This window comes from Acomys minous (genome assembly GCF_964271855.1).
Source record: "Acomys minous genome assembly, chromosome: 1".
NCBI classification, from domain to species: Eukaryota; Metazoa; Chordata; class Mammalia; order Rodentia; family Muridae; genus Acomys; species Acomys minous.
The window spans coordinates 176,224,204-176,250,191 of NC_140483.1; the positions used below are offsets into that span (position 1 = coordinate 176,224,204).

The following is a 25,988-nucleotide window of genomic DNA, read 5'->3' on the forward strand; positions in this document are numbered from 1 at the left end:
AGAAAAGCAAACTTTTCCTCATAAATTGATGTCGGATCTCGCTGAACTAAAGGCAAGTCCTCTGCAAAAGAGCTACCAAAGGCTGCACTTTTTTTTTTTAAGAAAAAAAAAATAGGTTTCCAGTAAGAAGGGCTGGAAATCACAGGCATTCTCCTTTCTGACACCTGCTTTAAATCCCCACAATTTATGGTCAGTAAGGGCTGTGTGCAGCTGTAATCATGCCTCGTGCTGGGATGATAACCTTTCCAGAAGCCAGGTGTTTTTTGTGTCTGGACTTAATCACCAAACTCAGCCAAGCTGGGACCAAATGACTTTTCATGCAGCAGGTGGGAGCCCCGAGTCCAGGCTCAGACACTATACAAATCCACCTGTAGATAGGGAAATGAGCCAGCGAGCGAGGTGCTGCGGGAGCCAAGGAGTGATGAGGATGCAGGGGTTGGGCAGATGACATGTTCCATCCCCTAAAAGCCTGCGTGGAGTCGGGGGGAGGGGTGTCGGCTGCTTTACATTCCTGAAAGTAGCTCAACTTCTCCTCAGTCCATGAAAATCACTCCAGCAGGCACAAGTTGAGAAACAGTGTCAGTGAGGCACAGAAGAGCAACTGGTCCTGCGAGTCTGGGCCTGGCTTCTCTTCCTAGGGTAGGATAAAAGTGGCCGTATCTACGATCAGCTCTTCTCCCTGGACCTCAGTTTCAGGTCATAAGGCCTTATTACACATTACACACGATAAGCAAGTGCCCTGCAGCTGAGGCATATATCCCAGCTCCCAGGTCTGCTTTTCTCCCTCCCCATCAGTAACTGGATTCCACCCCTTTCTCTTTTTAAAGCTCTGTAATCATTAATAGTTTGGGAAGCGCTTTCAGTAGCTGGGGACCTCTTGGTGTAAACTGGATTTATTGTTGCTGCGGCTTTGGCTCAGGTGGGGCATCTGCTGGGAGATGGGTTTATTGTTATAAATAACACCAGCAAAGACGACTTAGCTCAGGGCAAAGGTTAATTTTATGATTTGCAAACAACATCAGGAAGGAAGAGGGTGTGTAGGGCTTCCACATCGGAGGGCCTCGGAGCTCGGAGGCTGCGTGGTGAGACAGGGATCCTGCCCCAGAGGGTGGATGTGAGTTTGTTCTCCCAAGAGTTAGGCAATGAGCAAGAACATCTCGAAGCTGGGCGTGGTGGCGCACGCCTGTAACCCCAGCACCTGGGAGGCAGAGGCAGGCGGATCTCTGTGAGTTCAAAGCCAGCCTGGTCTACAGAGCAAATTCTAGGACATGGAGAAACCCCGTTTCTAAAAACAAACAAACAAAGAGCATCTCCAAACTTCAAAGCCTCAAGTACCTTTTCCTGTCCTTCTAGAACAGAAAAAAAAGTTGTCATAATGTTGTCTGAAAAAAAATTTTAAAAATTAAAAAATTTTAAAAAAATGTTGTCTGAAATTAGTGCTTTTGACCTCACAATAAAGTGTTCTTTGTTTCTTGAAAATTGGGTGTAAAGAGATGAGAAAAGATGCGCCTGGGAGTAGAAAATAAAGTCTGAAGTCGCCTCCCAACACTTTCCTCTTCTAACCACTACATTTTCACACATGTACACAAGACTCCTCCTTGGTGTGGCCTGTGGTCTTTAGTAATGAGAAGTAATACTGGAGAACAGCCTCAAATCTTTGTTGCAAACGCTAGAGCCCTAGAGATGATATCGTCTTAGCAAAGTGAAGCCCAAACTATAGGGTTCACAGTTTAATAAGCTGTAGGGACCGGGCATGGTGGTCCACACCTTTAATCCCAGCACTCTAATCCCAGCCTGGTCTACAAAGTGAGTCTAGGACAGCCATGACTACACAGAAAAATCATCATCATCATCATCATCATCATCATCATCTATAAGTTGAAAACGAAGTTATATGATACACTGTTCAAATGTACCAGGCCCCAGATCCATTGTCCTTGAACCAAGTCATGTATAATGGCTGCTTGGCACCGGACAAACCCCTCAGCTGCCTCCCATTCTCAAGATGCTCCTGTCCTATTGGTTCTTACCAAGCTCAGAAATCCCTCAGCTTCATTTCTCCCCCTAGGGTTCCTTCTGCCCTAACCTAGACATGGCTCCTATGGGTCTAGCATACAGCACCTGTGTTTTAGACAAGAACATCTCCAAGTCAAAATCTCACGAGAGGACTTTTGCATTATTTTGGGAGAAAGATGTCATGCTCTACCTTGGGCCACCTGGAATCATTAAAACCACACAACATTATGCCGCAAAGGGGTGAGATGTAGGAAAACAGGCAGCAGTTGTCTGACCATCGATAGTGTCTAAGTGCTGTCAGGGAACAAATGCTGAGCACTGTTAACTCCACACCACAGAAATTCTGCCTTTTGGAGATAAGGAATGGGGAGGCCAGGCAGTTCCATGTCTACATGGCTCTAGACCCCAGCAATCTCAACTCAGAAATCAACTAGAGTATATCAGGAGCAACTGAAAATTAAGTATGCTCTTTGCATATTGTGAACATTTGTGAGAGCTCTAGTTCAAAACCCATAGTATAACATCAGCAAATCCCATTCTTTTACTCATCCTCTTTGGGTTTTGTTGTTGTTGTTGTTTGCTTTTCTTTTTGTTTTTAGAGACAGAGTTTCTCTGTATAGCCATGCCTGTCCTGGACTCGTTTTGTAGACCAGGCTGGACTCAAACTCACCAAGATCCACCTGCCTCTGCCTCCAGAGTGCTGGGATTAAAGGCGTGCGCCACTGCCTGCCTTGACCTCCCAATTGTTATGGAGCCTTTCACAGAAATAAAAACTGAGTTTACAGCAGCAGCAGCCCCGCATCCCTTTAATATTTCGCATCTTTGATTAGACCAATTGAGCCTCCTCACACTCACTTCAGCAAGCAAGAATTCTCCTCAGTAAGAGGGTGTTGGGGAACCAATAAGGAAGCTGGCTTGAATCTCTTTCAGAGACATTTAGCATATTAGCATTAAGGCACTAATGTCATGTGTCCTTATTGTATTAATACTGCAGGCCGTTACCTTGACATCACACTGTACATTACTGCTTTCATGTGGGCCGTTTGCTCATCACTATTTGCCCTCACCTGGATGTGGTCAGGCCTTCCATTGGAACGGATCCTCTCTTGTATACCCCCTGGGGCTTGAAGGAATCTCTGGGCAGGTAAGACTCGTGGATCTTATAATTCTCAGTGTACTCGGAGAGAAGACATGGTTTCTCAGTTTTTTCATAAATCTTTGTAGGGAGATGTAAACGGTGATGCCGCCTACAAAAGATACATAGAGAGGTTTCTGGTTTGTTACTTTCTTAAAAGGAATTCATCCAGCCTGAAAGCACAGTGTCCTCCAAATGTGACATGGATTGCTGCCATTAAAATTCAGAATTTAACCTTTTCTTTCCTCTATCAAACTATGTGCATGTCAAAACTGAAAATATCAATTGTTTAATCAAGATATGTGGACCATAAAAAATTACAAGCATGGCTGATGTGTCACATGTCACGTTGCTTTGGGGAATATTTAAAATAATCTGTCTCATAATGAGTGGCTATGGTGTCTACCCTTCTGAGGGCCACAATGCCCAACTGCCCTTTTGAGAAAAAAAAAAAAAACAGAGATAGAAACTGGCTAGGCAGCTTCCAGATCCCCAGTGCAGGAGATTCCATGCTTATGCCTGGCCAGAAGCAGGAAATGTCCTTGGTCCTATCCTGCCCAGGGATGCCAGACAGTGGCTTTGGTTTGGATTCTCTTGTCTCGTAAGTGAGCACCCTGCCTGGAAGCATCACATTAGGTACAGCTTAAACTCCAGTCCAGACACCAGTCCCTTCTAGCAAACAGCTTTGGAGATGGACCTCTGGATTCATTTCAGCTCATGATTTCAGCTGAATCTCAGCTCTCACAAGGGAAGAGAAAATGTTAGGTAAGTACATGAGGATTAGTGCCCTCAGAGGCCACTGACGTCTATCCAAGACCCCACTTCCTATCTGTAACACTAGGAAGGAAACCATCGCAAGTGCCCTCCTCAGCCCTCCTTGATTTGGTAGAGACATGACATTCTGATCTGCCTCGAAGAACAGAACACTAAAAATGAGTCTCCCGTCCCTTAAGAATCAATCCAGCGGTACCTCCTTCCCCACTATATCGTCATAGGCTATCTATCGTAGACCTAGGGGAGGGGAAGAGGGTGAAAATGGGAGGGAGGGAGGAACAAGTAGATACAAGTGAGGTGAAAACAATTTAGATGTAATCTGAATAAATTAATTAAATAAAAAAATTAAAAGCAAGAGGCCAGAGCAGGGTGTTAGATACCACTCTCCATCTTGTTTTTGTTTTTTAAACAAAAATCTCCCTATAGCTGGCAGCCCTGCCCCCTCCACCACTGGAACGGCAAGCACAAGCGGCCATACCCAGCTTTACATGGGTGTCGGAGATTCAAACTCAGGTCCTTGGGCTTGCGCAGGAAGCACTTGCTCACTGAGCCACCTCTGCCCAGTCCCCACCTCAATTCTGAATCTACCAAGCACAATTATGTGTAGCACACGATTTTCCCACAGCCCACTGCTCATCTATTCTTTCCAGTCTCATTTGATCCTCAGAAACACACGCCCTTCATCTTATACCCAAAGACACACGTCACCACCCTCCTCCTTCCTGGCAAGCGCCCACACTCACTTCCTCTCTCATCACCCTTCATTTGTTCACTGCTTACCTGTCAATCAAGCCCATGACCTTCATCTAACATCCCCAACACCTACTGGCCTGACGAGCACACAGTGGGCATTTGGAAAATACTGATTAAATGACTAAGTGTAAAAACTAGATGAATACTGTCTAAGTTGTAATTTATAGTGAGTCTTTCCCATTAAAAAATGAAACTCTATTTACAGATGGGCAAAGAGCAGCTGTTGTAGCTTCCAAAACCTAAATAAGTAGTGTACAACTTACTTGTGTACCCACACACAAAGCCTATGAGCTGGTAAACCATAAGTTAACAACATCCTCTTGCTTTGGTTCCCAAGTACAGAGATTACAGGTATGACCATCACACACAGTTTCTTTTTAATTTTATTTTTACATTCTAATTACAGAAACCAAAACACAGTACAGCACTAGGGGATAAAAAATGAGAGAAACTAGGAGCTCATGCTGCTCAATGTAAAGTTAATTTCATTCATGAGGATGCAGGAGAGCAGGGACTGTCATTCTTTGCTGATAATGATGCAAAAGTGGTATGCTGTGTTTGTGTTCCCTGCACTCAAAGGGCACACGTGGGAGAAACTAAAATTTGGAACCAACCTGAACTACAAGGAGAGACCCTAGCTCATGGTAGATAGATAGATTAGATAGATAGATAGATAGATAGATAGATAGATAGATAGATTTTTTTAACATACAGCTAAAAGAACAGGCTTTGTTGTTGCCTGTTTGCCTCACAGTGCTCTAGTGTGAACTAAACTCCCAACCCTCAGCTGTTTTCTTCCAAAGTTACATGCTGTCTTACTGAATAAGAGTCACACTTCTAAGTGTTTACCCAACTGAAAAGTTGACATGTATGTCTTAACAACCTTATTGGTAACCACTGAAAACTGAATCAACAACTAAAGGTCGGAGATGAACAGAGGAAGTGTAGAATGTTTAGACTCCAGCCAAGGACGCCGACTCATGCCTTTTCAGCCAACATCACAGAAGCTCCTCTTGCAGCAGGTAGGAAGAAATTCAGAGACCCACAGAAGGACAGTACGCAGCGAGTGAGAGACCTTAGAACACTCAGCCCTAAATGAGTCACTTCCATCAAATCCCTCCACTCGGGGCTCAAAAACCCTGAGGAAGAGGAGGCAGAAAGAGTGTAAAAGCCAGAGGAGAGTGAAGACATCAGAAGAGCAAGGCTCTCTAAGTCAACACGATCAAAGCTCATATGAACTCGAGTCTGAGGCAGCAAGCACACAGGGCCTGCACCAGGTCAAACTGATACAACTCAGAGCCATCTGGGAAAAGGGAGACTCTTTGAAGACTTGCCTCCATCAGATTGCCCTGAAGGCATGTCTGGAGAGATTATCTTGATTGGTGATTGATGTGGAAGGGCTGGGCCCCAGCCCACTATAAGGAGCACCAGCCCTAAGCAGATGGGAATGAGCTGTTGTGCAGGATAGCCATCCTAAACTCCATAGACCCAACGAAGCTAAGAAACAAGGAGGACTCAAGGAAGGATGCTTGTATCTCACTCAGAAGGGAACATAACACAGACATCTGAAGTAGAGGGGAGGGAGGGAACTGCATGGGAGAGGTGGTAGGGAGGGGAATGGGGTGGGTTCAGGTATGAGGAAAGTGGGGAGGGCTGGGAGAAAGAATGGAAATCATGGGAAGGCATCTCCAGGACAGGGAGGCTCCTAGGAGCCTATGATGGTGGCCCTAGCTGAGACTCCTAGCAGCAGGGCACATGGAGCCCGAAGTGGCCATCTCCAGTAGCCAGGCAAGACTTCCAGTGGAGGGAGGGGGACACCAACCCACACACAAAACCTTTGACCCAGACAACCAATGACTGAGTGGTCCAAACATGAGTTGGATGCCATGAGAGAGAGCCAACCACTGACACTAATATTCTTCTATATTTCTATACAGGAGCCTAACATAAGAGTCATCTGAGAGGCTTCATCCAGCAGCTGATGAAAACAGATGCAGAGCCCCACCGCCAAACATCAGCTCACAGAATCTTATGAAAGAGGGAGAGGAAGAATTGAGTCAGAGAGGCCGAGAAAACCACCAGAAAACCTACACAATCAGCTAACCTGGACCCTCAAGAGCTCACAGAGACTGACCCACCAACCAGAGAGCATCCATGGGACAGATCCATGCCCACACACACATAAGTAACAGATGTACAGATGCACAGCGTGGTCCTCATGTGGGACCTCTAACAGCAGGAGCAGGGGCTGCCTCTGGCTCTGTTGCCTGCCTTTGGGTCCCTTTCCCCTAACTGAGCTGCCCTGTCAGGCCTCAATAGGAGAAGATGTGCCCAGTCCTACTTGATGAGCCAAGGTGGGTTGATACCCAAGGGAGGTCTCCTCTTCTCTGAGAAGAAAGGGAGAGGGCATAAGGAGAGAAGAAGAGAGGAGAGATAGAGGCACTGGGAGGAGAGGAGGGAGGGGAAGTTCTGATTGGGATGTAAAGTAAGTTAAATAATTAATGAAAATAGCCGAGCCAGTCAGCAGGGCAGTAGGCAGCACTCCTCCATGGGCTCTGCTTGTGTCCCTGCCCAGGTTTCCCTCAGTGATAGACTGTGGCCTGGGATGTAAGGCAAATAAACCCTTTCCTCCCCAGTTTGCTTTTGGTCAGAGGGTTTTATCACAGCACCAGGAAGCAAATGAGAACACATGAGATGAAAATCAACAGAACTAAGCACTGTGTGTGATACCAGCACTCGGGAAGGAGAGGCAGAAGAATCACAAGTGCCGGGTCAGCCTGGACTGCATAGTAAGGCGCCATCTCAAATACCAGAAGAAACAAGCAGAAGCACCAATACAGAAAGCACCTGCTTGGTCAGTTAGACTTGAGGCAGGATCTTGCTATGTGGCCCTGGCTGGTCTCCCACAAAGTTAAACATCCTTCTGCCTAAGTCTTCCTTGTGAATTACAGGTGTGTGATCCCACCGCACTTGGCACAAAAATGGCCATAATATAAAATAATGACAGCTGGGGTACACAGACCAATGGTAGCAAACCTGATTAGCATGCATGAGATCCTAGGTTCAATTCTAAGTACCACTATATATTTTTAATAAATATATGTGCATATATTCAACTTTTGTTCATATCTATCAAAATTATTTGTTTACAAATAGCAATGCTAAGACAGAAAGAGAAAACTGTGTGCATAGGACAAGATACACGCCCTAATTTTATGTAACTCTAAAATTGTCCTAGAAAGTAGTCCACCACTTTTTAAAAGATTAACAGATGAGTAGGCTGCATTCCCAGCAATAGCGGTCAAGTTGCCCCTGTTGTTAACTGAGCAGTTTACAGATGCATTGATGACGCCACTGCTGATCTGTACATCCCACGAGTGCATCAACATGAATAGCAAGTACTTTTCCCGTTTGCTTTTGTTTCATTTGTAAACCTGTAAATAGAAGAAGCCTTAAGATGCTGCTTTGGTCACTGTTCATTTTTATTATAAAATCTTTTGACTCATGGTAAATGCTTGATATATAGTCTCCCTGCTTATGGATATGTTCCAAAACCACTGCCAGATGCCTGGAGCCATAGACAATGCTGAACCCTATTTGTACTGTATTTATGTGATCCATACTTACCTCGGTCTAAGTTTAATTTGTAAATCAGGCACAGAAAGAGGTTAGAAAGAGGTTAGCAATAACAGTGTGTGGATCTTAGTGACCTCAGCATATGACGTTTTTGTCTTCATTAAGTTGAGAACTCACCTTTGCACTGAAGGAAACGCTTTATTGGTTCCCCTTGGTGTACCCAGATGCTCTTGTACTTTGAGACTATTATTAGGTAATATAAGGGTTAGTGTGCATAATCCTTTCAATACCACAAGTTGCTCTGATAGATGAACAGTTAACTAAACACTGGAGGGCAAGCAGCACATACAGGGTGGACGCACTGGATAAAGTGATGATTGGTGAGCTGGCAATAGATTTAGTCACACTACTCAGAATGACATGTAATTTTAAACATATGAGTGATTTCTAGAATCCTCCACTTAACGTGGCCAGGCTGAATTTAACTGTGAAGTAACTAAAAATGCAAAGAGAAGCCAGGAATGAGGAGCTCACTGTATTCCTATTTACAGGGAGATCTTCCGCAGCCCTGTCCTTGATGGTGTTAAATGATCAACAGAACGTCTTTCTTTAAGCACACATTGTTCGCACTCATATAGTATTGATTGCATTTTATGTACATTTATAATTATTAGCTGTTGCATAGATGAGTTCAGTCGAGATAAACTGGGATTTGCAGAATAAATAAAACATTTCCATTGTATATAAAAAGTATTATCTTAATTTCTGTATTCACAATCAGCCCAAGTATCTGAATTTTCACTCTCAGCCAACCATTTTAAGATTCCTACAAACCTCAAACCAAAGCCATGAAGTTCAACTTAACAAAAACACCGCTGCACATGTATTTTGCTCACCCACATTCATAAGAGAAAAGGCAAGATCTCACTAGGCCTAGCTTACTGCCAGGCATTCTCAGTATAATGGACTCTACAGGCAGAGCAATCCTTTCCCCTGGCTTAGAGCCTTTTAAACTAGGGAAATTTTTTTTGTCCTGTTGCTACTTCTTTTAAATGCAATATATTACAACTACTTATTCCAAAAGAAAAATAAATTTAACAACAAAATTCTGCAACACGCTCTACATCTTAAAGTGGATTACAATGTGGCAATAAGCTTCCATTACATATTGAAGTTCCATTAAAGAAAATTTGTATTGACATACATTTATCAAACAGGTTTTATTTGCTAGACTTATGAGTTAACTAAACATTTGCCTTACTTTGAAATATCAAAAAAAAACTTTTGCTCAAAAATATCTCATTTGGGGGCTGGAGAGATGGCTCAGAGGTTAAGAGCACTGACTGCTCTTCTAGAGGTCGTGAGTTCAATTCCCAGCAACCACATGGCAGCTCACAACCATCTATAATGTGATCCGACACCCAGGCAGAGCACAGTATACATAATAGTAAGTAAATGAATCTTTTTTTTTTTTTTAATGTCTCATTTGGCAAGACATCTCAAAAGTTGCGATAGTGGCACTTACATCCTAGAGATAACAAACAGCTCTCTAACTGGACTTAATATCCACTCAACAGGAGGGAATCCATACTGAATTTTACAAGGTTTACAAACCTAGCCCATTTCCTATGGGGGGGGGGGGTGTGAAGCCATGGTCCATAAAGGAGAACTCACTACTGCACTTTCCTAAACCAGTGTAACTGCCAGCTGCATCCTAAGTACTTATTCGCATCCCCACAAAGAAGTGCAGCGCTCACCTTTCATCAAAGAAGCTTCGTTTTGCAGCAGAGGCCACTACAGAAACACGTAACCTGGGGTGCAGAGATGGCTCAACAGTCGAGAGCACTTGTTCTTGCCGAGGGCGAGGATCCCAACACACACACACACACACACACACACACACACACACACACACACACACACGCTGGCGCAGAGGTACCCATAGCTATGGTCCCTGGGGAACCTGATGCCCTCTTTTGACCTCTGCCAGGACCAAACACACACATGGGATGCCCTCTTTTGACCTCTGCCAGGACCAAGCACACACATGGGATGCCCTCTTTTGACCTCTGCCAGGACCAAGCAAGTACACACATGGAACACAGACACACAAGCATACATGCAGGCAAAACATGCATGCACATAAAATTTAAAAAAAAAACAATTTGGAAATCTACAAGTGGTCAAAATGCAGAAAATGCGCAGCCCCAATTAATACATCTACAGCACGATCCTCCACCTAAGACTCGGAAACATTACAGGTGAGGGCGGAGAAAGACTGTAAAAGCCGGAGCATCAGGACCGTGTGTAGGAAACATTACAGGTGAGGGAGGAGAAAGACCGTAAAAGCCGGAGCATCAGGACCGTGTGTATATGGCAGGAGAGCTGCACCCGTTAGATCTTAACAATACAGTTTCTTAAGCATGACCTGCCTATGACACCGTCAGTTAACATGCCAATTGGCTAGGGGAAATTCTCCCAAGGCTCCGGGCCTAGATGAAGAGCTACAGGCAACTAATGGTACCTGAGAGAGAATCAGTCCTCCCCAGGCTCAAGAGCCAATCTCAGCTGGTCAGCCCACATATGCATACAAACAACAAGAAATGGATTAGGCAGGGGATGGGGGGATGGGAGGCACTGGAGGAAGGGGAGGGAGGGGAGGGAGCAGGGAAATAATGTAAATGTACTCATGTATGACGCCTTAAATTTTTAAGGGAAAAATAAATGTTTCAATGTCTGAGTTTGCTAAGGGGTCATCTCCTTCCTCAGCCTGTTCCATAGAACCCTGATATCTCTGAAGACTCAGATCCATGTCTTAGGTCATCTGCCTGCCCCTAGAGACCTTAGTCTGAGGTCTCTATTCTGGAAGCTAGCCTAGCATCTGATAAATTCAAATAATAGTTGAATGGGAGACGAAAGCTGGGCACTGTGTAGGAAGAACTACTAAAAGAAAGATTTGTACATGGCTGAGGAAATGGCTTAGCTGTTAAAGAGCAGAGCACTTGCTGCTCTTGAAGCCTTGAGTTCAGCTCCCAGCACTGACGTGGAGTAGCTCACAATCACGTCTAACTCTGGGAGATTTTACACCCTTTTTTGGCCTCCAAGGGTGCCTGTATTCACACACAGACACAGACACAGACAGACAGATGGATACTAAAGGCATGCACACACTTGAAAAATAATATTTACAAGACCCCAGGAAAAGGAGAAATTACTTCTTTTCTCTCAGTGCAGCCTAAGTCTACAAAAGATTTAGATTCTTGTTTTTGTGGCATCAAAACAAAGTTTGTAGATCACCATTTTTGTTTGAACACTTGAAAGTAGGTTTGATGACCATGAACCAAATTACTGAAAGCCCCTCCACCTGGGCTCCTTACATCATTGAACAGCTGGCTTGGCCACCTTGCTCTGGTGCCTACTCACAAGAGCTCAGATGGAGCCAATAGCAGGGGATGAAACAGAGAGGGCAAAGGGTGTTTTAATTCAACAGAACTCTCTGAAGTCTTTCCACTTGAGAGAGGGAAAAAGAAATAATCCTAACTTACTCTGACACCTGGGAAGGGGTGTAGTAGGGACCTGATGAAATTCACAAGAAAATTAATAAAAGTCTGAACACTGACTCCAAACTAGAGTCAGAACTTTAAAACTGAGAAGGGGGTATGAAAAATATCCAACCCAGTGACTCATGCAGATAACAATAGTGCTGCTCAGAATAACAGACACGACCCAGCTGTGGGTACAACTGGTCCTATCACAAGGTGCTCCACAACATGCATCTGGCTCAAGCCATCTGTGACTCAGGTTACCCTAGAATGGACAGCAGGAGTTAGAATTCCTCCCTCAAAGAACACCATTCAATAGAAATAAAATACAAACCATCTTAAGTCTGCTGGTCACATTAAAATAATTAAAAAAAAAAAAAAAGAAGTAAAGCTTTACTTAACCCAGTTTTTTCCAAAATCTTTCATTTCAACAAACCATCAGTATAAAAATTATTGCACTCTCTTGTTTTATACTCTCCAAAATCTGGCATTTATTGTACATTTATAGTGTACCTCAGTTTCGACTAGCCACATTTCCAGTGCCCAGCAGCCACATGTGGTAGCAGCTTTCATACTGGAAAACACAGGTTTAGAACTTGAAGGTTCAAGGGAGCTGCCAGCAGACAGGTGCTCAGCATTTTCTATAGATGCAGCTGGGCACAATGCTTACGAATACTTGTAAAGCAAGCCTGATGACGCATGCCTATGATCTCAGCCCTTCAGAGGTAAAAACAGGAAGATGAGCAGTCCAAGGCCACCTTGAACTAGGAAGTGAATTCATTAGCCAGCCTGGGCTACACAAGACTTGTCTCAAAAAAAGTAACTTTTTTTTCTAATTTGCTATTAATGTCTTGAATCCTCTAAAAACTGCCTTGGTGTGGCATAATCAGAAATATTAAAAGACATAAAAAGTGTATCTCAACCTACAGCTTTGAGCTCCCACCTGATGAGCCTGTACCACTCCCTGCATTTGCTCTTATAACTCCACTTTCACAAAATGCTTCCTTCAAAGGCCCAGCCCAGATGCCAGCACACGCAAATATTGTGATCGTGTCAGTGGGGGAAGAAGCCACAGCAAGTGATGGAGGTCAAGGCACAACTTACAGTCTGCTCTCCTCTGTGTTCATGTGGACTCCAGGGATCGAACTCAGGTTGCCAGGCTTGCACAGCGAACACCTTTGACCCACAGACCCACCTTTTTAACTCATCTACTCACAGCTCTCCTCAGGGCTGTTGATGAGCCCAGTGGACACTGTCACTGACTGTGCTCAGACATGGATAGTATTGTGTTCCTACCTCTTTTTTTTTTTTTCTGTCTTAATTTTTCATCATCTAAAATTTTCTATTTTTCATTGATAGACAGGTGTACATATTTTGTGTGTTACAACCTATTTCACCAGGTGTCAGATCAAACCAGCTGACATGTCTATCACCTCAAACATTCCTTTGTATTAAGAACATTCCAAATCCCCTCCACTAGCTAATGTGAAACATACAATTAAATATCGCCTATGAACCACAATATGACTGGCTCAGCCAAATAACCTAAATGGTGTAATAGTGGCACTATTATTCTGGGGATAACCAATCGCTGTTTAATTGGCTGGAGAAACTCAACCCCAGTTGCTATAGCTACAATACAACCTCTACACCTGGCTCAGGAAGTATTTCAAAAGAAGGAGCAGAAAGATTTTAAGAACCAGAGAACCAGGATGCCTGCTGCCGGTGTCTTCTAGACAAGACAGTGATGTTGTAGCCATGAAATCTAAATAATACACTTGGCCAGACAAGACTTGCATAAGGACACCGTCAGTCAGCATGCTAATTCAGATAGGGGCACTTTCACAAGGTCCCACCCCTAGAGGCAGAACCACCAGCAATCAGAGGGAAACCAGCCTTCCCTATGGACAACCCCTCTGAGAGGTTATCCAATTGCAAATAGTCAGCCATAAACACATATACATAAAAGCAATACTTAATGGGCTCAATAGTGTGTGTGTGTGTGTGTGTGTGTATGTATGTATGTGTGTGTGTGTTTGCCTGAACACATAAAAATAATCATAAAAAGAAGAAATCATCAACTGTAGAGGGGGAAACACAGGAAGAGTTGGAGTTGGGAAAGAAAGTAAAAACATAAATGTAGAACTCTAAATATAAAAAATTTAAACAAAAAATGTCAATCATACTTACTCCACTGTACAGTGTTCTTTCGGTACCGTTTATCCCCTATAATGCTTTGCATAACTGTTCTTATTACTAATTTTCATGGTCATAACTTGGTTGACAAGCACTCTGTCTTTAATAGGCTCTGTGCTTGTTGCAACTGTTATTAACCACGTGGAAGAGTTTCTCTGTTTACCCAAGTAATCACCATAGCAATGCTATAAGGTAGGCATTTCTTTTTAATCCCCATTTAACAAACAAGGAAACTGAGGCTTAAGAGATGTCATCTTGCTCAAGTTCATGTGGCCAGAAGGTGATATAGCCTAACTGCTCTTAGTTACAGCCACATGTCATATGGATTGATGGAGTATACATTTGTAGCTACTAACTCTGCTCCCAGCTTCACAGATAACCCAAAGGACAGATCTTGACCAGTCCACCAAAGCTCCCTTCAGCTATACTCCGTGTTCCACTGACACAGAAACTATCCCAGCATGCACTAAAAAGTAGATACAATTTCAAATGCTCTTGAAAATTCTGGGACTTCCTTTGCTGTGTAAACAGGAGACTCTCATTAAAGTAATAATAGTAACAGAAAAGAATACAGACTGCTGGGTCGCGGAGGACCCTGGACATGAGCCAGCCTCTCTGCTTTACCATGTGGATGTAGATACTCAGACTCAAAGACATTGCATCCTGGCCTGGGTCACACAGCTGGCCAGCAACAACCCCACTCACAGCCTTGCATCACCTCCCACGTTAACTGGCTTCCACTTTCTATCCAATTTAGAACTCAAAAGTTCAAGCTCTTAAAGGATTTGCAGTCTGTTTTTCCTTTTTCCCAGTAGATGGAAGCTTGTGAGCTACCACAGCTGCTGGGGGGGGGGAGGGTGGGCGACACTTGCTGCAGGAAATGTGTTCTCAGTGTGCTAGGGACAAGGATTTCCAAACCTCAAGTCACAAAACTCGCCATTCTACACTGATAGTTTAGAGTGACTCTAGGTGGCTGGAGAGCAGAAACCACTAAGGGCGGGACCTTGAGATGAGCATCCATGTCCCTGGAAATTACTCTCTTCATAGTTCCAGAAATACAGGCACATTAATGGAACCAATATTCCCCAAAAAGCTTGTCAGTCAATTTATCAGCAGTGGTTTATAAGCTTTTAAGGTATCTACTAACTTGTTTTTATATCTTTATAACATATTCAAAGATAAGGTCAAATGAGATGGTTTTTCAGGCTGCAAAACACACTTTTTTCATTTTTATTAGCATATATTAATCATATACTATAATGGGCTTATTATTAAATATATGTATAATATTTGACCATCTTTGTTCCCCATTAACCTTATTTGTCCTCTTTCTGCTCCCATTAATCCCCTTCTTCTTCCCAGTTAGTCCCCTAACTTCCGTGTGTGTGTGTGTGTGTGTGTGTGTGTGTGTGTGTGTGTGTGTTGGGTTGGGTTGCTTATAAGAACAAGAGTGAAGGGTTATTTATAGAAGCATCTTACCAATAGTTACACCACTGAAGAAAATGGCTCCACCTTTCCCAGCAACAATTAACTGTCTGTAGATCCTCAGGGAAGGGAGGGGCCTCAAGAGCTTCTCCTCCCTCCACGACAGGACATTGACAGCCCAGTATTGTGTGGATCTTGTGCAGGTAGCACAATTGTTATGAGTTCAAGAGTGCAACCGTTGCACCATGCCTGGAAGACAGTGTTCAATTGCACTCGGCGCCACCCTTCCCCTCTTACAGTCTCTCCTCCTCTTCTTCCATAATGTCCCCTGAGCTTTGGAGGTGGTGATATAGATGTCTCATTTATGGCTGAGAATTCAGCAGAAAACAAGACAACTTTTACACATACATACATATATACATGTACTACATGGCAATCTTTAGACAGGACTCCTCCTACTCCCTACCCTCACCTTGCCATCGATCATTTTTTCAAGCATAAGAAAGAACAAATAACTTCAGTGAATGCTCCATCCACATGGCAGTGAAGGAGCAGGGGTTACAAACTGGAACACTTGAGTGGTGTGCCAGGTTCTGGGTAACAAAAAGCACATCAGAAGCCTTGTGGACACCTGAGAACATATAACCTTAAAGGTGACCGAATGCAAAATTAAACATCATGCATGTAAATAAGACATGCAATAGAAGAGCGAGTCTTTGAGGGAAGAGAGGGACCAGTGGTGAGGACAGGGTGACAGGAAGTGTTAATAAGAGACTGAATATGAGAAATGTAGCACGGATACACATGTATGAGACTGTGAGGTTATTGCCGCCCAGGTCAATGCATGCAGTAAACCTAGACCCCCTGGTTCAGATCCAGCCAATGGACGCTCAGACTCCACGGTGTGGGGAGAATGGGGACTGCCTCTGACATGAACTCTGGTGCCTCCAATTTGACCACTTCCCCTGTGGGGAGGCCTGCAGCTCACAGAGGAAGTGGTGGGGGTGGGGATGGGGGATGGAGAAATAGGCTGTGATCATAAGGTGGGGGAGGGTCCTCTTCTGTCAGAGGTCTGGGGGGGGGGGGATAGGGCAAAAGAGAAGCTATAAGTGAGGGGATAACAATAGGGATGTAATCTGAATAAATTATTTTAATTAATAAATAAATAAAAGAAAATGTGACAATAGTAGCATCCATTATTTTTCTAATAAAAACCTTATTTTATCTCTATAATATTTTGTGGCTTTGTTTCTTTTTTAATTTTTTACTTGTGAATTTGACTATGGAGGAGTGTGGGATGCACACATGCCACAGTGTGCCTGTATCAATCACAGGACAACTTTCAGAAGTTTGTCCCTTCCTTTACCATGTGAGTCGTACAGATTGAACTCAGGTGGTTGGGATCAGTACCTGCTAACCGATCTTGCCGGTCCTTAGTAAACAATTTTTAAGTGTTCAACAGTATTAGCCATCAGGAAAAAGTAACTTAAACCTATGGGGAGATTTCAACTCACCTCAGTCAGAATGGCTGCTGTCAAGGAAAGAAAAGACAGCAAATCCTGGTGAGAGGATGAGGAAAGAGGAAACTTGATCCACTGGTGGTGGAAGTACAGGCTGAAACTGCCCACTGCCACAACCAGTGTGAATGCCTCAAAAACTAAAAGCAGTGCTAGTATATAACTCAGCCACAGCACTTACGGAACACGCAAAGGACCAAAACTACACAGATACTAACATATCCGTGGCTCACTGTGGCTCTATTCATCATAGCTAGGAAATCACCAGTCCACATGCCCAGCATGTGGTACACGTGGTGCACAGGCAGTGAAACTCTACTCGGCTGTGAAGAAGACTCAAGCCATGAAACCTTCAGGAGACGGGTAGAACTGGGATGCTGTATCCGAAGTGAGGTGACACTTCGTGCTCAGAGAGGAAAACGTCACATGTTATCACTTGTATGCGGATTCTAGCTTCAAACTGAGATTTCCGTGTTTCATGTGGAGAAGCTGTAGAGCTCAGGAAGCTGGGAAGGAAGTTAGAGGAGCTACGGCAGGGGAGGGGCCTTAAGTGGATGAAGGGATAGAACACAGGTGATGCGGAGTAGAGGGAGGAAACTCCAGGGAGGAAGAGTTTCAGCAGGGATGAGGGCGGGGCCGCTAAAGGAGGAGGTAGAGTGTCGGTTAACCAAAACTAAGGATTTACAGAAAAGCTATGGATCTTATTGAAAACCAGTGGTTTCTAAGCTAATTAAAATACACTGCTTCCTAAAAAGATGGTTCATATGCTGGCCCGAGCAAGCATAGGTTACTAAAATTCCCAGCGCCAGGTGTAGAATAACTCCCTATGAGTTATTGGTCAAAGGCAGGTGGAGGCTCAGAGGCTCCCAAAACAACACAAACTATTGCCATTGCTCTTGGTTGCTCTCCATAACTAGATGGTAAGATCCTATTGCTGAAGACACATTTTGGTTGCAGAACCTAGAGAAAGCAACTTGCACTGACCTGGCAACTTGTCCCTGCTGGCTCGTTTTGTTAGTGCTGGAAGGAGTTTATGCAGGCTGCCACTGGTGAAATGGTGGCACAGTTGTTATGGAGTTAACCAACGGCCTCCTGATTGGAATAAAGGCCTGCTCTACAGGAAATAATTAGTAGTATAAACCTGGTCAAATCCCATAGCTAGGAAAGTCATAGGCCATAGAGAGAAGCTTACAACTGTTGTTTTGCTAAATGGATAGGTTACCAAACTGCCTCCTACATGTTTATGTTTATGCAATAGATTTGTGCTGCTCTCAACCTTGGTCACAGAAGCTTCTTTTTCAAATGAACAGCAATTGACACGGAGACTGACAACCGGTCAAAGTACTAAAAGAGATATCTTTATCACCCAACAACTACCACCACCGTATCATGTTCAGGGACTATCCCTGAATTGGGGACAGAAAGATGTAAGAGCCTGTGCTATGAAACACTGTGGCTATACAATGCATGACATCACAGAGGCCGTGGTCCATGAACAAGACCTGCACAGCACTAAGCCCATCATCATTCCAGCATGGATAAAGGAGGGACTCACCAAGGCCCCACCCCAGCTACGGAGCTAAGGGCAGGCAGGTGATAGCTACTGGGAAGGAGTCGATCTTCAGGAGTATGGCTGCTGTTATGTTATCCTTGTTCCAGGGGACGACCCTATACCTACGCAGATGCAAACAGAACTAACTGGACTCAGTGGGCTATTGGAGAAGGAGGAGGAGAGGCTGATGATTATTGTGGAAGTGTGAATGAAGGATCTCCCATAATCTCTTGATGTGGCCATGCTGGAGGACTTACATTACTGGGAGTGGGCTTTGAGGTTCTTTCTCTCCCTCCCTCCCTCTCTCTCTCCCTCCCTCCCTCCCCCTCCCTCTATCTATCTATCTATCTATCTATCTATCTATCTATCTATCTATCTCTGCTTTGTGCTTGCCAGTGAGAGTGTGAGCTCTCAGCTAGCTGCTCTATCTGCCACACCTGCTGCTTCTGCTGCCTCCCTGCCAAGATGGACTCTTCTCCCTCTGAAACGATAAGCAAAATAAACAGGTTTTTTCCCTATAAGGTGACTTAGTCATAGTGCTTTGCCACCCAATAGAAAAGTAACCAATACAGAGATACAAATGATACACCAACTAGCAGAAGCCACTGCCTGGTTTGTGCCCAGTGAAAAGGTTCTGAGGTCACACCAAGTGTAAGGACAAAGAGCACCCGATTGCTCAGCTGTGTCTGTTGGCCGAAGGAAAAGCGAAGAAATCCTGGCAGAAATGACCACAAGCTGCTGAACATGACGACTTGAAGGAATAACATGTTTGGAAGACATCTGGACTGACAACAGAGCCATAAAATATGGATGAAGTTGCCAAGAAGGAAACGGAATAAAAACAAACTTTATAGAGAATACCATGTTTGAGAATGGGGAAAAAAGCAGCAGCAGCAGCTTGCTGGACTCTGTAGCTTTTTTTTTTTAAAGAACGGGGAGAAAGGGGATATGAAGTTCAGCCAGATAAGTAAAGGGGGCTAGGGAGACTTAGGGGTGAACATAAACAGATACATTGTATACATGTAAAATTCTCAAAGAATGGATATATGTAAAAAGTAAAACTATCAATCAGCAAAAGCAATAAGAAAGGGAAAGTAGAACCTCAAAGAAATCACTGAGGAGGGCCACAAGAAATGTCACCTAGTCATGCTCATCATAGGACAGCAATGTGTAAAGGAAACTGAGTCAGGCCATCCTGCAGGGAAAGAAACAGATGGACACATAAAGGGATGCTCTTTGATAAGCAAAAATAGTCAGCAGGGTGAGGGCCTGGGGTACCAAAGACCTACAGAGAAAAGGGAGAGAGAGAGAGAGAGAGAGAGAGAGAGAGAGAGAGAGAGAGAGAGAGAATTTGAAAGGAGGGGAAGCAAACCAGATGATAGAAGGACCTAATCTTTAGTGGGAAAAACAAATCAAATCAATCAAATCAGTAATTACCCCAGGGAGAGAAGGGCGGGGCTGATGAAGAGGTTCTGTACGTCTAAAGCACTGGCAGGGGCTCTATCTAGATAGGAACTGAAGTTAGGCACTTGAATTTGTCAAAACTCAACCAATGAGCCTGAGGGTTTATGCATCTCCGTGCAAGCTTACTTCAAAGTGGGGGGGGGGGGGTGGCGGGTTAAGCAGCTGTTGTGCTCTAGGTTTTGAAATTAATGCCGAACTATTCAGACGAAAGACTTACTGATCACCATGATTTACTTTTAAATACATGAAAAGATGGATTGGTGGGGTGAACGGTGGATGAGCAGGAGAGATGTGTTCATGTTAGGAGCCGTTCATTTCCAAACTCTTTGATTTTGCTGTATGTTAGCAATTTCTCATAGAGCACTGGGGTTTAGAAGGAAGGGGGGAAATGTTTCTTTAATCCTTGGATTTTCCGATGTCATGGTGATTCCATATGAAACCGCTCTTGTAGAGATGCTTAACAAGAAATGCAGTAGTGAGATGGTATGGTGGCTGGACCTGACAGATGGACCAAATGTGGTCAGACTTTCATCAGGGTTTATTCTTCCGAGTTGGACTTGGTGGCAGGGGGTGCTGTCACTCCGTTCTATTTTGTAGATCTAAACTCTTCCAAATTAAGGAAAAAATTAAAACAAATCCCCGAGAGGTTGCGCCTACGCAAACAAGAGTGTATCTGCTTAAGCAAGCACTTCCCTCGAGGCCAAGAGGGCTTCAGTCCAAGCACCTGGGACAAAACAGGCCCTTGATCTAAACTGATGATAAGTGCAGAGCCAACAGCCAGAGGAAGCCTCCCTTCTCACACTCCAGTCAGCTGCGCTGGGCTTGTTCCCACTTGGTCTCGCAGTACCCGCCAGCCAAAAAGCAGCAAGCCTACATACTTGACTGGAGTTTTACTCTCTTCCCAAGAACCTCAGGACCTTATAAAAAGCTAAAGACACCCTACAGCTACACCAAACAAATCTTTTTCAAGGCTCTCCTTCAGGCATCACAGATACTCAGCCAGGCCTCTTTAGTCCCCCTATTTTAAAACAAGACTCTCATAGACGAGCCATCTGACCACTAACCATGGTTGCCTTAAAGCCTGGGAATACGCTCATCACAGCATTAGGTCCTTATGTTGCTTAGGGGGCTGAAGGGTTATGAGTCCACGCTGTTCTTCCAAACGTCTTGTGTTTGGTACCTAGCACCATGGTGGAGGCTCATATCCACCTATAACTCCAGCTCCAAAGGATCCAGTACCCCGTTCTGGCCTTTGCAGGCACTGGTTGCACATGCATGTACATACACAGCCACAGCCACCAATATCCCAGAGTTAAGGAGGCCAGGCCGAGAGGGATAATGTCAGAATCAGTATTTATAGAATAATCAGCAACAAAACTAGAACTAATGACTACCTATGTGGCTCCTAAAAGGATGCCCCTTTCATCCTCTTCAGTGGCATTCTGAGGAGTTCAAGGATAGTTCTCTAGATATGATGCCTTCCTGCATGAGCAGCAAGCACGGAGTAGGGGATAGATGGTCTCTGCCTACATTATGAATGTGTGGGACCTGATGACTGGGGAACTTAAATTGAAAAGCCAGGAGAGCCAACAGCTCAATTAATGCCACCATCCATAAAGCCCCAGATGTTTGGCTTTGCTGTGTCAACATGTTAAATGTCTCAAATAATTAATCCAAGGAAAAAGATAACCACTGTGCTAAACAGCATGCTCATCTCTGGCAAAAGCTCTGCATGCATTTGTTTGATCATTCTTCCCACCCATGCGCCCTTTTCCTCGTCTTGCATAAAGAACAAAAGCACTGGCCTTCTGGGCCCCTTGGGGCTACACAGGGACTGGCTAGGATTGCCCAGCACTGTCAGCATGGAGATCAGATGGCCCTAAGCAGGAGTTCATGAGATTCCTCTTCCTGCCCTGAGTCTGGGGAGATAACAGAATGTTCTGAGTTGGTTTATAAATAAGTACTGGCCAGAGGCTGTCTGGACTATTGGTGCTGTTCCCCTACCCACATGCATCTACACTCAATGGAGACATGGCCTTCCATTTCTGCTTGTAGTTTCAAAGTCAAACTGGCAGCAACTTGAGTAAAGCCCCAAAGTCCTGGAAGTGTGACTTCAAGGGCAGCTGCCACCCTCTTCTCCTGAAAAGGGTCTCAAGGTCTTGGGGTCTGTGCATCTCTTTCTGGGACATTATCATGACTGTGAAGTCCTATATCATCACTAAAAGGTCAGGGAATCTGTGAGTGCCTTCAAAGTTGCTGCTCGCGGTTCTAGAGAGATGGCTCAGCTGCTAAGAGCACTGCTGCTCTTGCATAGGAACCGGCTTAGGTTTCCAGCATCCACGTGGAAGCTCTCAACCTTAAGTTACTGTAGTTACAGGGGATCCAATGCCCTCTTCTGGTTTCCTTGGGCATCAGACACATCCAATGTTCTTGCACATATAACAAATGTATTTTGCTATATGTTGCATAGGTAGCAAAACATTAAACATAAAAATAAATAAATCTAAGTTATTGACTTCACGCCGTTTAAGACACTTCATAGTGTCCATCGGCTGTGGCACCCAAAGGTGATGCCCCGTATGCTAAATGCCTTTCCATCTCTAAACATGAACCCCCAATCTCATGCTGTGGGCAGTGCAGAGATCTGGCTTTCTCAACACACCCTCTGCCCAATCTGATCATCCACACCTCTTCTTAGACAGACAGAGAGAGAGAGAGAGAGAGAGAGAGAGAGAGAGAGAGAGAGAGAGAGAGAGAGAGAGAGAGCACCTACCTAGCAACAATTGCCAGGCATACAGACAGGAAGTTCCCAATCTACCAACTAATGGCTAACTCCATCAGTGGGGATTTCTCTCCTGTTCACTAGCCAATGGCGACCATGATGAACTAAACAGCCCCCAGGCCCCAGCACTGTTTGCCTCAGTTCTTGAAACCTTCTGGGCATCAACTGGTGGCCAGATTTCATCGGCTGTTGTCCCCGCCATCAGAAAGTACTTAGCAGTGCTGATCTCCCTCATCTTCCTCTCTGCCTCTGTGAGGGTTTCACAAATTGAGCCAAATCCCCCATAATGTCATTAAACTGAAAGAAAAACAATTTAACAATGAATGGAATGACTTTTAGGAAAATAGTCTTATTTCACTAAACTTTTTCCTTTGAGTCAAATAAATACTTTTAAACAAGCATTTGACTCTTAGGGACTGAAGTCACCATTATAAGATACCCCTGACTCCCACCCACTCCGCCCAAAAACACAGAAGACCGAATTTCAAGTTGAGTTGTTACAGCAGCTGAGCAGACGGAACAAAATTGCTTCCCCGTGCTATGTGCTCATAATTCAGTATGTCAAAGTGGCCCGTGATTTCATTAAATATTTTTTTCCTCTGTCTCATCCTGAAATGTTTTGCCTAAAGGGAATTTCTTGCAATCACACCCTTCCAATTGTACCTTTTCAGCATATTACCTCTGGAGATTAATGTTCACCGGTGACGTAAGCCCCACTCATTGAAGAAAAGACAGCACTGTAAAATATAAAGGTCACCCACTGTCTTATCTGCGGATACCATGCTTTGTGCTAACTGACCAATCGCCAATAGCAAACCAACCAGGTTCTGCTTTGCTTCACATCTGTACATGATTCTGGCCTAAGGAAACAAGATTATATATATATATATATATCTCAAGTCTTAGATAAGCACTTGATAAGCCCCTCAGGTTTCTGAAAGAACACAGGGTTTAAAGAGTGTGTCTTAGCCGGGCATGGTGGCACACACCTTTAAGCCTAGCACTCTGGAGTCTGAGGTAGGCAGATCTCCATGATTTCAAGGCCAGCCTGGTCTACAAAATGAGTCTAGGACAGCGAGGGCTCTTGTTATACAGAGTAACCCTGCCTCGAAAAACCTAAAAAATAAAAATAAAAATAAAAGAGTGTATCTTACAGATCCCCCAAGCGCTAGGGAACTAGGCCAAGGATTAGGAGGGACGGGGCTACAGGTGTTTGTGCCCCTTCTGATTTCCGGTAGAATACATACCTCCTTCCTTTTTTTTAAAGATTTACTTATTATTTATACAGTATTCTGCCCACATGTGTGCCTGCCTGCATGAGAAGGAACCAGATCTCATTGCAGATGGTCATGAGCCACCATGTGGTTGCTGGGAATTGACCTCGGGACCTTTGGAAGAGCAGACGATGCTCCCAACCTCTGAGCCATCTCTCCGGCCCATGTATACCTTCTTTATGAAAAAGTTAACAGAGTAAAACTCTCAGCTACCTAATGCTGCTTACAGTTAATCTTCCTTTCTTCCTCAGCTCAGGTCACTGAGAGGCAAACACTACCCACCTCTATTAGAGCTGCTGGAAACTTCTCCAGGGGACCTTTGCCCTTTGCTCATACATACAGTTTAAACACCAATAAATTTGTTCACCTTCAAGGACAGCATAATAAAAAACTGACACTAAGCACTGTTTGTGTACCCGGCACCGTTCTTAATTTCTCATCTGTATTAACCTTATCACTACAATAAAATCTGCTTAGACCATTTGTAGCTAGTTCTGTTGGGTCCTAGATTATTCTCCAGCCTCTGTGACCACATACACAGACACAGGCAAAATACCCACTAACATTGGGTATTTTCAATTAAAATTTTGAATTAAAAAAAAAGCTTTAAAAGGGACAGTAGAAATGAAGGTGATAAGTAGTTTAAATAATAACCCAACAAAATATATTTTCAAAATGATACTAACCAAGCCAGACACTTTTTTATCAACATTGTACATGTAGCTGCCATGGTAAGAGCTAGGAAAATTTCGTGGGATGATGACTACTTTTTTTAAAGATATATTTATTTATTCTTTCTTTACACATTATTCTGCCTGCATACATGCCTACACACCAGAAGAGGGCACCAGATCTCATTATAGATGGTTGTGAGCCACCATGTAGTTGCTGGGAATTGAGTTCAGGACCCTTGGAAGCACAGCCAGTGCTCTTAACTTCTGAGCCATCTCTCCAGGCCCCGACTACTTTTAAGTATGAATGAAACTGCATATTTTTAGAGAGGACTCATCTGTTCTAAAGCACTGGCTTCTTACTGTGCATTCTGCAGAGTCTCCATAAAGCTGCACATTACTGGAAAGTTGAAAAGGGATACTGTAGAACACCAAGAGCCAACTGAAACCAAGAAAGCACATAGATGGACAGAAACTAGCCTCTCTGGGGCACTGCCTTTGTATTAGTACACACACACACACACACATCACATCACATCACACAAAATGAAGTAGTTAAAAGCTTACAGTGTGCTTTGCTCTTTTCATCATCACATCTCCTGTGACAGGCTCCCTCAGGTGTCTTCTGATGCACATGTAAGAAGCTAAGCTACCTCGTCTGTCTACTGGACTCTAGATGAGAGTTCCATTCAGCTCATATGGCAGGGCAAACATGCCTGTTCGTAGACTCTTCCCACTGTAAGCTTTCAAAACTACTTGCTTTTGAAAAAGCTATTCTGAACTCTTTCCAAATACAGACAATATTTTGGTCTAACCTGTAGTGTGTCTATATATTTTATAATACCTATATAACATTCCACAGAATAATGCAAACTAATTGTTCATTCATGAACAATTTTCCCATTCATTTCTTCATACAACATCCAAGAAGTTCCTGTTATGAACCTTGTTGGGTTTAAACTGTGTTGGGTGGTACAACTGGGGACAAAATTAATTTTCCTACCAGGAGTAGAGGCATAGCTCAGTTGGTAGAGAGTTTACCCAGCATGTGCAAAGCTCTGGGTTCAGTTCTCAGCACCACTTAAAACTGGTGTGATGGACGACTGTAATCCCAGCACTCAGAAGTTGGACCGAAGAGGATCAGATGTTTGAGGTTATCCTCAGCTACCAAGGAAATTCAAGGCCAGCCTGGTTGTATGAGAGCTTGTCTCAAAAAAAAAGTATATATCATTTCCCATCTTCCCTTCTTGACACTGGTACCCAATATCCAAAAGCTATGAGTAGCAGTGTACCACAATGGCCAATAGAGTA

At 44.0% G+C, this 25,988-nt stretch overlaps 1 protein-coding gene across 2 annotated transcripts in view; it reads right to left on the bottom strand.

The window, feature by feature from the left end:
- LOC311595987 (stabilizer of axonemal microtubules 1-like) overlaps nucleotides 1-25,988 on the bottom strand; it is a 119,838-nt gene that overhangs the window by 54,190 nt on the left and 39,660 nt on the right. For both annotated transcript variants that reach the window (XM_084779159.1, XM_084779158.1), the window contains exon 3: nucleotides 3,084-3,263. In XM_084779159.1, coding sequence (XP_084635285.1) covers nucleotides 3,084-3,263 — 180 coding nt within the window. The remainder of the gene's footprint in view (nucleotides 1-3,083; nucleotides 3,264-25,988) is intronic.